The 16,431-nt window shown below is 50.4% G+C and overlaps 2 protein-coding genes across 8 annotated transcripts in view; one reads left to right on the plus strand and one right to left on the minus strand.

Moving 5' to 3' along the window:
* Positions 1 to 16,431, plus strand: part of SEZ6L (seizure related 6 homolog like) — a gene marked incomplete at both ends in the record, with an annotated part of 140,486 nt that overhangs the window by 101,952 nt on the left and 22,103 nt on the right. For all 7 annotated transcript variants that reach the window (XM_080940642.1, XM_080940643.1, XM_080940644.1 and 4 more), the window contains 4 exons: positions 959 to 1,124; positions 2,207 to 2,373; positions 3,581 to 3,775; positions 5,086 to 5,224. In XM_080940642.1, coding sequence (XP_080796768.1) covers positions 959 to 1,124; positions 2,207 to 2,373; positions 3,581 to 3,775; positions 5,086 to 5,224 — 667 coding nt within the window. The remainder of the gene's footprint in view (positions 1 to 958; positions 1,125 to 2,206; positions 2,374 to 3,580; positions 3,776 to 5,085; positions 5,225 to 16,431) is intronic.
* LOC308439053 (coiled-coil domain-containing protein 121-like) lies at positions 12,995 to 14,308 on the minus strand (the record flags this gene model as incomplete). Its single annotated transcript, XM_080940649.1, has 1 exon — positions 12,995 to 14,308. One exon carries the CDS (start codon positions 14,306 to 14,308, stop codon positions 12,995 to 12,997), a length of 1,314 nt encoding a protein of 437 aa, XP_080796775.1.

The following is a 16,431-nucleotide window of genomic DNA, read 5'->3' on the forward strand; positions in this document are numbered from 1 at the left end:
GCGGACCACTCACAGGAACGGACCAGGCCGGCAGGCCATTTGCCAGCGTGCTTCTTCGAGCTCTGGGATTCGTAAACGGTGTCTGGGAGCACAGTGTTGTGTGTGCACGTGAAAACCCAGTGTGTGCACGTGAAAACCCAGTGTGTGCAGGGACATGCACTCTGGTTCTGGTTTTGAATCTGAGGATGGAGTCGGAGCTGCGGAGCCTCATCCGCAAGCTGGTTCAAATCCCCAGAGCTTCCCGCAGACTCATTTCTGGGTCAGGGTGTTCTGACACCGTTTGAAGAGCTTTTTTTTTTTTTTTTTTTTGCTGAATTGCACCTCGGGAAATAGTCACGATCCTCCTGGTGAGATTCCCGTGAATAAATAAGATTATGCCTACAGCCCACGCTGCTGTTTCATTGATCTATTTCATCCAGCCGTTGGTTGGATAAAGTAGGACACAACTGGGGTGTCTTCCCTTTTTACACTCCACATGAGTCCTAAATGCATGCTGTCCCCCTGAACTGCTTCTATCTGCCCTTGGGAATCATTTCATAACTGAAAGTCTAGGCATCGAGCCAGGGAGATGGTTCGGCGACTTAGCACACTTACTGCCAAGTCCCCAAGACCCACATGGTTGGTAAGAGTTGATTCCTGCGGGTTGTCCTCTGACCTCCACACAGGCAGTGTGATGTGTGCACACATGCACACACACGAATGAATGGATGTGAATTTTTAATGGATATCTAGGCACAATCAGCACCTGGGAACAGTCTTAAATTGAGGTCCTCCCTGAAGCAGCGGGGTGGCATTGGTAGATCCAGGCATGGAGGGTGTTAACAGGACAGCAGTCCCCTCCCTCCACGTGTTCCCAGCTCCACCCTAGCTAGAGGGCTTGGGTGCAGTCAGGGGAGACCAATCCCACCACACCTCTCTGCTGTCCCCTCACCCCTGGCATGTCACTTTCTGCACCCAGCCCCGTGTGGAGGAGCAGTGCACAATGCCACCATCGGCAGAGTTCTCTCCCCCAGTTACCCGGGAAACGCCAATGGCAGCCAGCTCTGTGTGTGGACCATCGAGGCTCCAGAGGGTCAGAAGCTTCACCTGCATCTTGAAAGGCTACTGCTGCATGAGAAAGACAGGTGAGCTGCTCACACCGACTGCACCTCCCCAGCTTAGAGAGTGGAGCGTGTGGTCTGAGTGTGCAGCTTAGAGAGTGGAGCGTGTGGTCTGAGCGTGGCTGAACCCCAGGAAAAAAGCCCTGGGGAGGCTGAGGAAGAGCTTCCGTCCCCCTGCTTCCAACCAGCAGACTGAGGCACTCAGGGGAAAGGAGCCTTCCTGAGCCACCGAGGAAGTGAGGGAAGAAAGGGATAGGAAACACACACCAACACATTCATACATACCCACACACAGGCACACCTGCATTCGAACATTCATGTGTGCATGCACCCACACATCCACAAACCAAGGCATAAATGCATGTACACAGAGGCGCACACATTCATGCATGCATGCACACATGTGCACACACATTCTGCCTGCACACATTCATGTATGTGTGTACACACATTCACATACCCAGGGATGCACATATACACACACACACACCTGCATGCACATGCACATGCACACATATACACACACACACATACACACACACACACACACACCTGCATGCACACGCACATGCACACATACACACATACAGATACACACACACACACCTGCATGCACACGCACATGCACACATATACACATACAGGTACACACACACACACACACACACACACTGCCTGGGACTTCCTCTCCTCCATGAGTGGAATAAGAAGGTGCATCTACTGAGCACCCTCTGGTCAGGCTCCACGAAGAACAATTATGGTGCACACAGCACTGCTCCCGGGAAGACAGGAGACAGGGATGGAGAAACTCCTGCACAGTGGGACAACAGTGGGACACTACCTGCCTGCACACTGCTGTCCAAGCCCCACCTCTCGGCGCAGAGTAACCCCTGACACAATAACTCCCCCGGGCACCCCTCACTCGCCACAACCCGCCCCGCACCCAAGGGACTCAGGACAAGCAGGCGGTTTCCATTTCTGCAAGGGATGAGGAAGACTGAGGAGGCAGGATTTAGTTCAGCACCCCACAAACACCCTCTCCACCCTGGCCAGTGCCACTGACCCAGGAAGACATGTGAGCATCCCTCTGCCCTTCCTCTGCCCAGGATGGTTGTCTACAGTGGACGAACAAACACGTCGGCCCTGCTGTATGACTCACTCCGCACGGAGAGCGTGCCCTTCGAGGGCCTGCTGAGCGAGGGCAGCAGTATCCGCATCGAGTTCACGTCTGACCAGGGCCAGGCAGCCTCCGCATTTAACATCCGCTTTGAGGGTGAGAGGCCCCCTCCTTGTCACATCTGGGAGGTAGGGGGAGTGGGTGAGGGCTGAACCAGGGGCTCGGGATGGGGGATGTGCTAGAGCTAAGGGGGAGGGACCCATACTGACCCATGATTTCCAAGATGGCTTTCGGTTGTACTGTATTGATATCAACTTCCTTCTAAGCAACTCTGGTGCTGGTGCCTGGTCCCTCCCTCATTCATTCATTCATTCATTCATTCATTCATTCCTTTTGAGAGGCTGTCTTAAGTACAGATCTCTTATACCTCAGGCTGGCCTCAAGCTCAATAAGAAAACCAGGATGACCTTGAACTTCTGACCCCCCTGCTTTCCCCTTCCAAGTGCCAGAATTATGCATACGAACCACCTCACCTAGCTCCCGCAGCGCCTGGGGACCAAACCTGCGGTTTCCTGCATGCTAGGCAAAACTCCTGACAGTGGAGCCCCAATCCCATCCCCTTCTCCCTTCCCTTTTGGTCTTTTTGAGGCAGGGTCTCTGTAATACTCCAGGCTGGCCTTGAACTCACAACCTCCTGTCTGAGTCTAACTGGTGAAAGAATCACACCTGTGTGCCACTACGCCAGGCTTCGGTGCGTGCGCCCTGTGGGACTGCTGTTTCCTCTCACAGGAGAGAAGCCAGGAGTATCTGAAACCTCACTTACGATGTGGCTACAGTGGCTGCCAACCTGCCTTAGAGCCCTCCTCTGCTCCCCTTGAGCAATGCCTTTGGGGGTCTAGCCTCCTTCCAGGAGTAGGCTCTCTGACCCAGACAGACCATGGTATCCTGTGTATCCTGAGGACTGTAGCTCAGGCTTTCCTGGAAGTGGGTGGTCCCACTGAGGGATGACATTGTGTATTCAACGGCAGGATCCAAGTGCTGGTATAGAAAGAATGTGGGACCCAAGGCAGATGGTCTAACCTGCATCACACATAAGAAACACAGCTGGAGGGTCCAGGTGCCTGGCCCAGGTCAGAAGTATTCTGTTCTGGAGCAGGGTTTCTTTAGAAGCCCAGGATGTCCTGGAAAGTACTCTGTAGCCCAGGCTGACCTTGAACAGTGACCTGCCTGTCTTACAGTCTCTAGAGCTCAGATTACAGACATGAGTCTCCTTGCTCTGGGGTACTGTTACGTTATGTCTAAGCAGTAAGGGCTGTCTTTTACCTCATCTGTCCACTAACCCCCTCTGTGTTCCCAACCTCAGCCTTTGAGAGAGGTCACTGCTATGAACCCTACATCCAAAACGGGAATTTCACCACGTCGGACCCCACCTATAACATTGGTACCATTGTGGAGTTCACCTGCGACCCCGGCCACTCTCTAGAACAGGGCCCGGCTGTCATTGAGTGTGTGAATGTGCGTGACCCGTACTGGAACGACACAGAGCCTCTGTGCAGAGGTGAGCCACCACCTTCCCCAAGGCCAGAACACCCAGAGCCTCCACCCCAGCAAAGAGCAGGACCCCCCCCCCCGAGGGGTAGCCAGTCACATTGCACACTGGTTCCGGGACGAGACCCTTCCCGGACAGGTGAGCCAGTGCACAGCAGCTGTGACAGGTGAGCCAGTGCACAGCAGCTGTGACAGGTGAGCCAGTGCACAGCAGCTGTGACAGGTGAGCCAGTGCGCAGCAGCTGTGACAGGTGAGCCAGTGCGCAGCAGCTGTGACAGGTGAGCCAGTGCGCAGCAGCTGTGACAGGTGAACCCTGCAAGGGTGTCAGCTCTTTCACATTCCACTGCTGTGCGGCACCCATCCAGCAGCACGTGGCAACCCAGCACACAGGTGACATGGGTGACCATCAGTGTTGATCGTAACTGGGCGCGGGTGCTGCCAAGAGCTGAGTGCCCCCTGTGGCAATAATGCCCTTTCTGCAGCCACATACGGCAGACACCAGCCCCATCGTGATGAGAAATCAGACATGGACAGAGCACGCCCAAGAGCGCTCTACAGTCACTGGAAGAAACAGTCGGCTTAGCCTCCCTGTGCTCAGGGTCCGGACAACAACGGGCTGTGGCAACCTTCACCCACACTGGCTCCTTAGGGCTTGTATCCAAGGCCACTGTGGAGGAATGAAGGTTGCCCTCACTCCTGGCAACTGCCTGGCAGTTGGTGTGATGTCACTGCCTTGCCCTGGTGAGGGATTGGCCCCTGAACTAAATGTGCTCCATTGAGAGAGAAGGTGTTGAAGGCAAACGGTGGATGGAGAGACTAGCCCCTGCACCTCTGCTAAGGTCCAGGCTAAACCCCTCAGACACTGGAGCCCAGTCGCCACCTGAGCACTCACTGGGGCCAGGCAAGGTGCTGCAAGCTGGCACGGTGACCTCAGTCGTGAGTCATTTCCTGACCACTCGGAGTTGGGGGAGGGGGGAGCTGATGCTATCAGGCCAAATACATACCTTACCCAAAGCGGGCAGACCGGTGGGGGCTAGTGGGAACCGGGGGTTATCCTTGATGGGGAATACACTGCCAGTCTCTGCCTCTCATAACTGCAGAGACCAGTCATTGCTTTTCAACACACACACAGAGCCGTGTGTGTGCACACATACATGTACATGCGTGTAAATGCATGCACACACACATAGACACATGTGCTGCTCCCAACTCTACCCCGTGCTGCACAGGGACCCACAGATGCCAACCTCACTCCCCCAAACTCCACTGTGCTGTGTTGGCTTCCTCACAGGGGTATCCTCTTGTCTGTCTGTTCGCAGCCATGTGTGGTGGGGAACTCTCTGCTGTGGCTGGGGTAGTGCTGTCTCCAAACTGGCCGGAGCCCTATGCAGAGGGCGAAGACTGTGTGTGGAAAATCCACGTTGGGGAAGAGAAGCGGATCTTCCTGGACATCCAGTTGTGAGTGTCCGAGGCGCCTTTCACGCAGGCCCACTGCGGCAGGCAGATGGGAACTACTGACTTTGGCTTTATGGTTCCAGACAGGATTAAGTGAGCATCTAGTACATGCCAGGGAGCTGCAGAGCCCTGGGGTTGCTACAGCAACACAACCGGCAGCACACGAAGCGGGCATCCCTACTCTCATTAAGTCGTTCCGCTAATGAGACTGATGTCCAGGGAGGGCATACACAGATGGGCACCACAGGTGACTTCAGTTGGCATAAGGGAAGGTCACAGCCACTGGGGATTTGATGTTAAAGGAGGAGGGGAGGAAGGGCTTCCATTGCAAGGCTGGCGTACGGGTGTGCAAGGGTCCTTTTATTTGTACTGCTATGTACTTACATATTGTGAGTGGACGCTGGGGTGTGCTTGTCACAGCATGTGTGAGACAGTCAGGGACAGCATGTGGGAGTCAGTTCCCTCCCTCTACCCATGGGTCTCAGAAATCAAACTGGGTTGTCAGGTTTGGCATCGGGTACTTTCGTGCACGGAGCCATCTTGCCAGCCCCCATTTTTTGAAGGACCAAATAGTCAGTGTGGACAGGAGGGAAGGGCGCTGTGCCGTGAACCCCTGATATGCCGTAGCGTGTTTTTCCTTCTCTGCCTTCCCCGTCAGCCGGGGGTCTCCTTTTACCTTGCCTTCTGCAGGTTTAATACAGACCTAGGACCATGCTTGGTGACTGGGAAGTGTTTGGCAAATGGGGACAGCCGCTCTAGGCTGCTTCCCATGCCCCCTGGGCACAGCCACAGTGTGCTCATCCAGAATCCCTCCCCAGGAGGGAAACTGGGGACCCAGAGTGAAGGTTCTGGCTCTGAGCACTTGTATGTGGCACCATCACCCTGCTCCAAGGGCAGCGGAGGCTGCACGGTGAAGAAAGCTTCAGCCCCTGATGGCCTCTCAGCCACTCCTCCCTCTGCCCTGTACAATATGGAGACAGGACAGATGGTGGTGTCTGGAGGGGGAAAAAACAGTTTTTCTGGCAGACTCAAGTGGCTGGGAAGAGAACGGAAGCAGGAGCCCCAGGGCCTCTGGCTCGCGCAGCAGCAGACGGGTCCCACAGGCCTGGTAGCCATCTTTGTGGCACATATTCACCGTGAAGTGATGGTGTCCAGGGTGCAGTGTGACCAGGTCCATTCCCACCCTGCCTTGCCCCCAACTCTTTCAGTCCTCACAAACAAGTTCCCTTATCCTTAGAAAGAAAAAAAGAAGTAGATTTTTTTTTTTTTTTTTTTTTTTTTTTTGGATATGGGAAAGAATGTAGCATTTGTCTGAGTCCGACCATCTTGTTAAATATAACGGTCTCTAATCCCACCCATTTTCATGCAAATGGCACAATTTTATTTTTCTTTATGTCCGAATACAGCCTGCTGCTCGAACGAACGCATCTTCTCTTTTACCCACGTGTCTGTCCACAGATGTGTAAGCTGGCCACGTTCCTTGGCCGTCGTGACTGGCAGTAGTCCTATGTGTATGAGCTGCCTGTGAAAGGCCGCAGAAACTCCCCAGAGAACCGTTTCGGGGCCTACTTTCAGTTGTTGGAGGCCCCTGCATGCCAATTTCCAACATGGTGGCCTTATGCAACCCTGCCCCCACCCTCACCCTGCCTGCAATGACAAAGTGTTCTCCTCACCCCATCCCTGTTGGCCTGTGTTGTCATGTACGCTCTTGAAGACAGCCATACCGACTCCAGCGAAATGAACTTCTAATTTGCCTGTCCTTTGTGACTAAGGAGCTTGGGCATTTTCTAGTCTTCATGGGCCTGTGTTGGCTTTTAGGGACCTGTCTGTTAGCTCGTTTGCTCGTTGAGTTATAGGGTGATTGGAGACTGTTTATTTTTCATGCTTTCTACAGGCGGTAGCTATCAATCCTTTGACGCGGCGTTGGCAAAGATCAGTCACTTGACTGTCATTTCTTAGCCCTGTTGGTGGCTTCTCTTGCTTTCGAATTCCCTGCAGCCCCGTCTCTTGATTCTTGCTGCTGCTTTTCCCTGAGCTCCGAGACTCCCTCAGAAATCCCTGTGTGTCCCAGTGTCTTGGAGTGTTTCCTTAAATTTCCTCTAATGGTTGTAATTTCGGGCATTAGAGCGAACTATTTGATCCATGCTGAATGCGTTTCTTCAGAGAGTGGAACAGATCCATTTCTGTTACGTTACAAGTTTCCCTGGTACCATCTGTTGAAAATTCTGTCTTTTTTCTTTTTCTTTTTTTTTTTTTTCTTTTCTCCAGTGTCTGATTTGGGCACCTTGTCAAAAATCACATGGCTGTCACTGCGTGGATCCATTTCTGGGTCCTCTATTTCTTCCTCAGGTGTGCGTGCATTGAGACTGTTGGTGTGAAGCTGTTCCCAGAGGTTGTCCTTGGCCTTCCTGCTCCAAAAAGAGCCCCACAAATCTTGAACAGCTGACCCTCATTAGGCTGGGGACAGAATTTTACCTCCTTTTCTTCTCAGCAGTGAGACCCAGGCCTTCTCTCTGGCTGCATTCTCTTTAATTTTCGGTGGGGGTTGTGGGATATCAGTGTCTGTGGTTCCTGCGGGGCCTTGCACAGAGGCAACAGCACTAGGTGCAGCTAGGAATCCTGGGTAACTCGGGGAAGGCGGCATTTTCCAAGCAAGGATGAAGAAAAGAGAAACAAAGCAAATGAGGAAGGAGAGGTCAAGTGTTGCTGCTGCAAAGTCAACATCCACACAAGCTGGGAGTGAAGGAGGGGTGGTCCGATTCGGGAGACCTACCTCACCTAGAGCTGAGAGGAATCAGTCGTAGAAATGACCAGTCACAGAGGTCATCTCAAGGATCCTCTGAACTGAAGCTTCAGAGAGAAAACTTCATTCTAAAGCAGTATGGGGCTGAGAATATGGCTCAGTGAGGCTTGCATCACAAGCATGAGGACCTGAGTTCAAAGCTCCTGCACTCACGTAAATGCCAGATAGGTGTGGCAGCCCACCAGCCCACCTGTGACCCTAGTGCTAAGGACAGAGAGATGGGGCTCTCCAGGCAAGCTGGCTAGCCAGAGAAAGTAGGCTTCAGTACATAAGGTGGAGGAAGACACTTGACATCAATCTCTGTTTTCTACATGCACACACATACATGTGCATATGCATACCTGTACACACGTGAACATGCATGATACTCACGTGCACACAAGCTGTTGCCTGTTGCTCTTACGATGAGTCACAAACATACAGTTCTGCTTACACTGACATTGAGAACATTGACCCATGGAAGTTTACTGGGCAAACCCACCGAGCTGCCTCAGAGAAGGAGTGATTCCCAGTGACTCGTTTCTGAGGAGAGTCCCACCCAGCTTGAAGCTCCACCCAGTAAGCTTTTGAGGATACCACTATTTCTGCTTATCTTGACCTCTCTTTGCAAGCCTCCCAAATGTGCAGTTTTGCCCCCGCATCAAACCATCCGCATCCATGGGCACCTCACTTGGCTAAGGGTGGAGGGAGAATGGAATCTCTCTCATCCGCCCTGATGCACACCAAGTACTCAATTAACCTTCAGATTGGCACCAGACCGGCTTTATGTCCATCTCAAAGCCTGTGCATGTCAGAGAGGCTCGAACCATTAATTCGGAGTCCTTTCCCATAGCAGCAGTAAAGGACCAGTGGCCTCTCTCCTTGTTATGCAGGCAGAGGAACCGAATATTTCCCTCCTCAAAACATTTTGGGGCTGCTCTGTACAAATCTTTAAAGGGAGCTTAGGGGAGAAGGGATCTCCAGCCCCATGTGGCCAGACAGTGATGGCAGGCAGGGAGAGACACTAGTGGGACATCCCAGGGGCAGAGACCTGGGGCTTAGAGAAGCCTCAGCTGGCTGTGGTCAAGCCCCTGTGGGTTTCCAGTGTGCAAACCCTTCGTCTGGCTCTTTTCTCACACCTCATAATAGAGAACACTATGTTACCAGGAGGCTGGTGAGGCAGCTCAATAAGGAAAGTACTTGCTGCACAAGATCTGAGTTCAAGACTGAGGCTCCTACATAAAGCTAGATGAGGTAGTAAGCTTCTGTAAACCCACTGCAAGAAGGGAGGCAGAGGCAATGACCAAATAAATATCTGGACTGCGCTCACAGTCTTCTCGGCTCCCCCTCTGCAGCAAACTAGCCCCACTAGCCCTACTCCATTTCCTGTGCTCTCGGTGGTCATCCCATGGTACCGGCAAATCCAAAAATGCTGGGTCTCTGCTACCAATGAGCTAGGATTCACCAACAGACTCTTCACATAAAACATTCAGTGAAGTCTTGGCTTCCCTCTGAAACCTCACAAGCCAGGCGTTCTTCGCCTACACTGCCCTGAACTGTCTCATCTTCCAAGCTCCTGCAGAACAGCCCACTGAGCTCTCAACACTCAATGGCTTTTCTAGTTCAAGGTTCTAAAAGTCCTTCCTCAACTCTTCCCAAAACACATGGTCTTGTCTGTCACAGCAATACCCCCATTATCCTGGTGCCAGTTTCCGCCTTGGGGTTTCTATTGCTGGGACTTAACACCAGGACCAAAACAACTTGGGGAGGAAAGGGTTTATTTGGCTCACACTTCCACATCACTGTTCATCGCTGAAGGGAGTCAGGACAGGGACTCACACAGGGCAGGAACCTGGAGGCAGGAGCTGACGCAGAAGCCATGGAGGGTGCTGCTTACTGGCTTGCTTCCCCTGGCTTGGTCAGCCTGCTTTCTTATAGAACCCAGGGATGGCCCTGCCCACAATGGGATGGCTCCGCCCACAATCGACGGGGCCCCACAGTGAGAAAGGACCTAAGCTGAGCAGAATGATAGGAGGCCTGTAAGGTTTGGAACTGTTGAAAGGATCGGCATTTCAGAAACAACCGGCTCCATCCAAGATAACAGGACTGGCACTGGGAGGGAAGAGCCCACGTGAAGGCTCCCACCTGTAAGCATACGGGTGCTTTTTAAAAGCAGCCTGAACGAAGGATGGTCTGACAAGATTCTCTGTAGAGAAGGGGGACGCTGGAGGCTTGTGCCAGGATTCCTGAAGGCTGCTGAAGCCCGGCCACGCGAGGCGGGATCAGAGTCTCTGCAAAGAGGGCCCAAGAGGCCAGTGCATGCTATGAAGATGAAGAGGCTTAGCCATGAGGGAGGGCACAGGATACTGGAAGAACCAAGAACAAGGGGCATCTGCCAAGGAAAGGCACAGACGCAGAGAAGAGGCAGACCACGAGAGGATGTGGGCACTGCAGGCAGTGGAACTGGAGGAGAGGGGGCTACCCAAGCGTTTATTCCGTCGTGAGCCCCAGATAGACTGTGTCTCTTGAGGCAAAACCACACACCCTCACACCCATGCTCCCTTGAGTTGTTTCTTGTCAGAATGTGATCACAGCCAACCAACACATTGTGGAAGCCCAGACACAGATCTGGGACCTTATTTAACAAAACAGAACGTGGGGGCTGGAGAGATGTCTCAGTGGTTAGAGCTCTGACTGCTCTTCCAGAGGACCTGAGTTCAATTCTCAGCAACCGCATGGTGGCTCACAACCATCTGTAATGGGATCTGATGCCCTCTTCTGGTGTGTCTGAATATTTATATATAATGTTTATTTATATACAATAAAGAATATATCATAATATATATTATTGTATATCATATATTATTATATATAATATGATAATATATAATAATAAATAAATTTTTAGAAAAGACTTTATTTATTTTATTTACATGAGTGCCCTGTCACTATCTTCAGACACACCAGAAGAGAACATCAGATTTCTTTACAGATGGTTGTGAGCCACCATGTGGTTGCTGGGAATTGTACTCAGGACCTCTAGAAGAGCAGCCAGTGAGTGCTCTTAACCTCTGAGCCATCTCTCCAGCCCCATAAATAAATCTTTAAAAAACAAAACAGAAAGTGGCCAAGACCCAACTCTGGACCTCACTGGATCACAGACTAAGGAAGGACATGGGCTGTGTTTTATTATTTTTACAACCCAGTCCCATTGCCAGCTGATTTTCGAGTGCCCTAAAGATGCATGTAAATGGGCTTATCTCTCCACTGAAATTAGCCATTTGGTGGATGAATCACGTGTATACGTGTGTATATAATTCATATTTAGTAAGTGCATAGCTCCTGCATTCTTCCATGTGTTTGCCTAAATCCGCTCGCAAATGCCTCTTGAACAACCTTTCAGGGGCAGGACATCTACGTCAGGGTCCAGCACTTGTGTGGAAGGGACGAAGGATGACAGGGCCATTGACTCATCATTTCTTCCCCTGTACACTGAGTGAGGCAAACTCGAGCTGCATGGTTACAAACCTCATCTACTACCTCCTCCCCATACCCGGGCTCCAGACCAACACCTTCCACCCTGCCTTTCCTATCTTTCAGGGAGCTTCTATAATACTTCCAAAATGCAGCCCAGATGCCTCGTTTGCCAAAATAGAGGTTCCCAGACTATCAAGGTTCACAATGGCTTTGTTAGGAACTCCTAAGAGCAATCCATGAAGTAACGTTAATTGTCACCAAGGAATATAAAATATGTTGACTAAAATAATGCAGGGTGTGCCCGATTCCGATCAGTTTCCTGCACGACACCCCAAGGCAGCCCCTCCCAATGGCAGCTGTCTACCTTGCGTAAGTATCAAGATGTGGGTCCTGGATTCCTGTGCTCCCAAACGTTTCCAAGTAGCTAAGAGCTCCTCCCCCCAGGAGTCCCACTATGTTGAGTTTGTGGAGTTGCCACCTTCCCCTGCACACAGTAGGTGGTCAGTAATAATTATGAGAGAGTCAGACCTAGTCTCTTGAGCTCCAAGCACTGTAGGGATCAAGCATCTGTTGCTCCTGCAGGAGCTGAGTGAGACTCCAGCGAGCAAGTGGAGACTGGCCAGTTCTGCCTGACTTGGATTTCGTGGGCACGTCATAGCCGCAGGCTGGCTTCCTTCCTTCAGCCCTTAGCAATCTGCATGCAGTAGCCAAGCCTTCAAGGGTGCAAGTGGCTTTCATCCTAAGTCCCCCCCACCAAGGTTTATTTGTTCTACATAAAAAGAACTGTGTGCTTGGGTAACCATAAACAGACTTTTATTTTGAATGATGACAGGTAGGCTTTTGTTTTTCAATTACATTGTTTAAGAACAGAACATTTCACGTGTGAGTTAACTCAGTAAGCCAAAGGTACATTCAGCAATTCGTTTTTAGCACCGCTTTAAATGAATTTATGTTATTATAGCTAAGTAAAAGTTAAAATTCTACAATGTGAGGCTGAGGCTTTCTGCCTGGAGCAATGCCCAGGACTCAGAGAGCTGGCTGTGTTTTGTCACACTGGAGCACACGGCCCAAACATGGGGCCATACTCTACATCATGACCCACAGCTCTGTAAATAATCCAGCCTCAACCAGATACAAATGCAAAGAACCCAGTTCCCCAAATGCTACCCTGCACTTACCTAAGACACTGGTGCTCCTACTGTGAGACGGGCTGACTATGTGCCCATTACAGAATGAACCCTGTTGTCATGAAGGCCACACTAGAGCAGGAATTGAGCACTGAAGTCTCCATTACAACGGGGAACACGAAAGTTTTCTATTAGGATAGCCCTTCAGGCTGCTGTGTGAGAACCAAGCCTGGGAGACAGGCCAGCCCAGGACCCCTCTGCCCCTCTGAGAAGCTCAGCTCTCTGTCCCCTGGTGCTTCTGTCCTCTGCATTATCAGATAGCATCGTCATTCTTTGTGTGGTGGCCCCAGCGTCAGCTCCAGTCTACTTCCTGGGACGTGGCAGCCATCACTTAGGAGTGGCTTTCGGCCTGGCACTTAATAGACGGCCCAGTTCTGGGTGCTCCCGCTGCTGCTGGCGGTGCTCCCGCTGCTGCAGACGGTGCTCCCTCTGCTGCAGGCGCTTCCTCCCCCGGGCCAGAGCCTCCAGGTACCACTGCTGCTCCTTCCACTGCTGCTTCCTCCGTTCCAGCTTCTCCTTTTCGGCCTCCAGCTTGCAGAACTCCTGATCCAGCTTCCGGAGCTGTGTTCGCAGCTTCGTGTTCTGAGCATTGATATCTTGGCAGAAGTCCTTGTGAGCCTGTTTGGCCGCAGTGACCCAGGCCTTGGCTTTCCTCTTCAGCTCCCTGGTGACATCCTCTCCAGACTCCAGCAGGTTCAGATCCTCCACTTGCTTCTCCAAGGCGGCCCTTTCCCTCAGGAACTGAAAGTGTGCCTCTCGGTCCATCAAGGGAATGTCAGCTACTATGCTGACTTGCTCCAGCTCTAAGGCTTCTATCTCGCGGTCTTGGCTCTTCTTTATCTGTGCCATGGGCTCCAGGACCTTCAGATTCTTTTTCAAGCTGGCCTTGAACTTCTTGTTCTGTATCAGCTGTTTCTGGAGGTTTGCCGTGCGGGAGGTGAGGGTGGAGACCAGCTCCTGCCTCCTGTTCTTGATCTCCTGACTCTGCTGGATGTAGTCTTTCCACAGGGACTCATACTTCTCCTGGGTTTCCTGGTTTTTCCTCTCCAGGTACTGGAGGAAGGGCTTGTCTTCTGCTTCCTCGAGGGCTTTTTCATCCTGGAGCTCCCTAGTATCCCTCAGTAGCACTGCCCTACGGAACTTAGCAGCTTCTTTCTCGTGTTCCAGCTGATTCATGGCCATCAGAGTCCTCCTCCTCACTTTCCTCTCCAGCCGTGTCATTGACTCCGGTTTCAGATAGCTTTTGAGGATGGTCACGTGAGGAGCGTCTGAAAGGCCGTCGGGGAACTCGGGGGAATCCTGGATCTCACTACGGCTGCTCTCCTGATTTTTGAAGCTGATGCTAAGCCCCGAAGAGCAGGAGCTTATGTCCGTGGGCTTTCTGTCAAGGGAAGGGAACTGGATGTCCTCTCTCTGTTCCTCCTGTTCCTTGTAGACTAGCTCTGGCCATCTCACCCTGAAATCACACAAGGCCTTTTTTCTGGTCGGACGAGGCATGTATCTGGATGTCAGGAAAACAGTTTCTTCATGTTTAGCAGGGAGCTCAGAGAGTCCCGAAGTCTTGCCTCCTCTCTGGGGAAAGATGGTAACGCTCCGGCCCTCTGTGTCAAAACTTGGGACACTTTGGCCTTGGAGCTCCATAGCTCCTTCGCCTCCTGAGGGCAGGTGTTGCTCTTCACAGAGTCCACTACCGCGTGCTCAGCACCTTCTGCAAGCTGCAGTGGTCCCAGTTGGCCATTGTCCTGGTCCCTAAGTCACCACTTTTTCTACATTGTCCCAGCTCTAGCACAGCTGACTTGCCTTTGTCCAAGTCTTAGAACCAAATGGGTTCTCTGCACAATGATGGCTCAGAATGTGGAACGTTCTGGGAATCTAATCCTTTGACCTGCTAAGGCCCAGTAAGAGGATTTCAGGGAGCAAGGGATTCGCCTGCTAGAGGTCCAGTTAGTTGATAATGTTGTTCTTCATATGGAGTTGCCGTCCCCTTCAGCTCCTTCAGTCCTTCCCTTAGCTCTTCCATTGAGGTGCCAGTGGGTTTGTTGTGTACAACATTTATCTACTCTTTCTAGGACATCTATCATGAAGGTGTGTTGGATTTGGTCAAAGGACTTTTCTGAATCTATCATGGGCATTTGGGATTTAGCTCACTGGTATGATTTATTACATTTATTGATCTTTGTAGGTAGAGCCATCCCCACACCCAGGATTACACCAACTCAATCACAGTGGATGATCTTTCTCATATGAGCCTATATTTGGTTTGCAAGTATTTTCTTGAGAGTTTTAGCATCTATGTTTATCAGAAATATTGGCCTGTTTCCTCCCCCCAGTCTCTCTCTCTCTCTCTCTCTCTCTCTCTCTCTCTCTCTCTCTCTCTCTCTCTCTCTCTCTCTCTCTCTCTCACTGTACCATTTCCTCATTTTTGAATTAGAGGGACCCTAGCTCCATAAGAAGAATTCAAGGGCACTCCTTCAGTTTCTTCTCTTAAAAAAACAATAAGCATTGCTTACATACCTTTTTATCCGAGTCTGGACTTTCAGTTGGAGGTTTCTCCTTGCTGCTTCCGTCTCCTTTGTTATGGGTCTGTTGACCTCTTCTTGGCTTAACTTCGGTAGTACGGATGAACCTAGAAATTCATCCATCTTTCTAACTCAGTGTGTTTTCTAACTGTTGATGTGCTCCCTCGAGTATTTTGAATTGCTTTGGTGTCTGTTGCAGTCTTCACCTGCTTGCTTCAGGTTCCCCTCACGAGGGTCCTCTCCTCCTTTCGCTGACCCCTTTGTACTGTCTTCTTTCTTTCTGTTTTGTTGATTTGTGCTCTGCTTTTTATTACATAGTCCTGTCTCCTGGGTTTGGGTTTGGTTTGTTCCCATTTTTTTTTCAGAGTCTTGAGTTCTACCGTTAAATCATCTATTCATGCAATTTCTGTTTTTTTTTTTTTTAATGTAAGCATTTAGAGCTAAAAACTTCCCTCCTGAGATCATTTCAGTGAGTCCCATACAGTTCATTGTGATCTTCATTTTCGTTTAATTCTCAAATTTTTAAATTTCCTTTCTTGATTTCTTCTCCAGCCCATTAATCATCCAGTAATGCATTGTTTAATCTCTGTGCATTTTTGCAGTACTAGAGACTCATTTGTTGTTGGTTTTGAGCTTTACAGACAGCATCGTGTCCAGATAAGATATGTAGATTGTTGTGCTTTTCCTCAGTTTGTAAGGATTTGTTTTCTACCATGGAATGAGGTGTGTGTTAGAGAAGCTCCCATCGTTTGCTGAGCAGAACATGTGTTCTTAGGCGTTTCGGTGAAATACTCTGTAGATAACAGGTTCCTGTAATGCACGATGTCACTGCATGCTGACGTTTCTCTGTACACACACACACACACACACACACACACACACACACACAATTTGTTGTTGTTGTTGTGAGATAACCTGCCTATCAGAAAGAGCATTAATTACTGAGTTGGAGTTCATCTGTGTCTTTAAGTCCAATAGTACACTTTTATGAAATTAAATGTATATATGTTTAGGATTATACTATCTCTTTGGTTAATTCCATTAGTAAAATGAAATGAACTTCTTTACCATCTTCTTTACCAGTCCCATCTGCTTTGAGTAGGTTTGTTTTTTTTTTTTTTTCCACTCTTACATTTTTAAGTTCCTCCTTTTGAAAACAAGTTGGGTTTCTCATAGATAAGAAGATATATTTATTTCTTAATGCACTTGGCCAGCCTGTGTCTTTTGATTAAGGAGTTGAAGCCA

This window comes from Micromys minutus (genome assembly GCF_963924665.1).
Source record: "Micromys minutus genome assembly, chromosome: 29".
Classification (NCBI taxonomy): domain Eukaryota; kingdom Metazoa; phylum Chordata; class Mammalia; order Rodentia; family Muridae; genus Micromys; species Micromys minutus.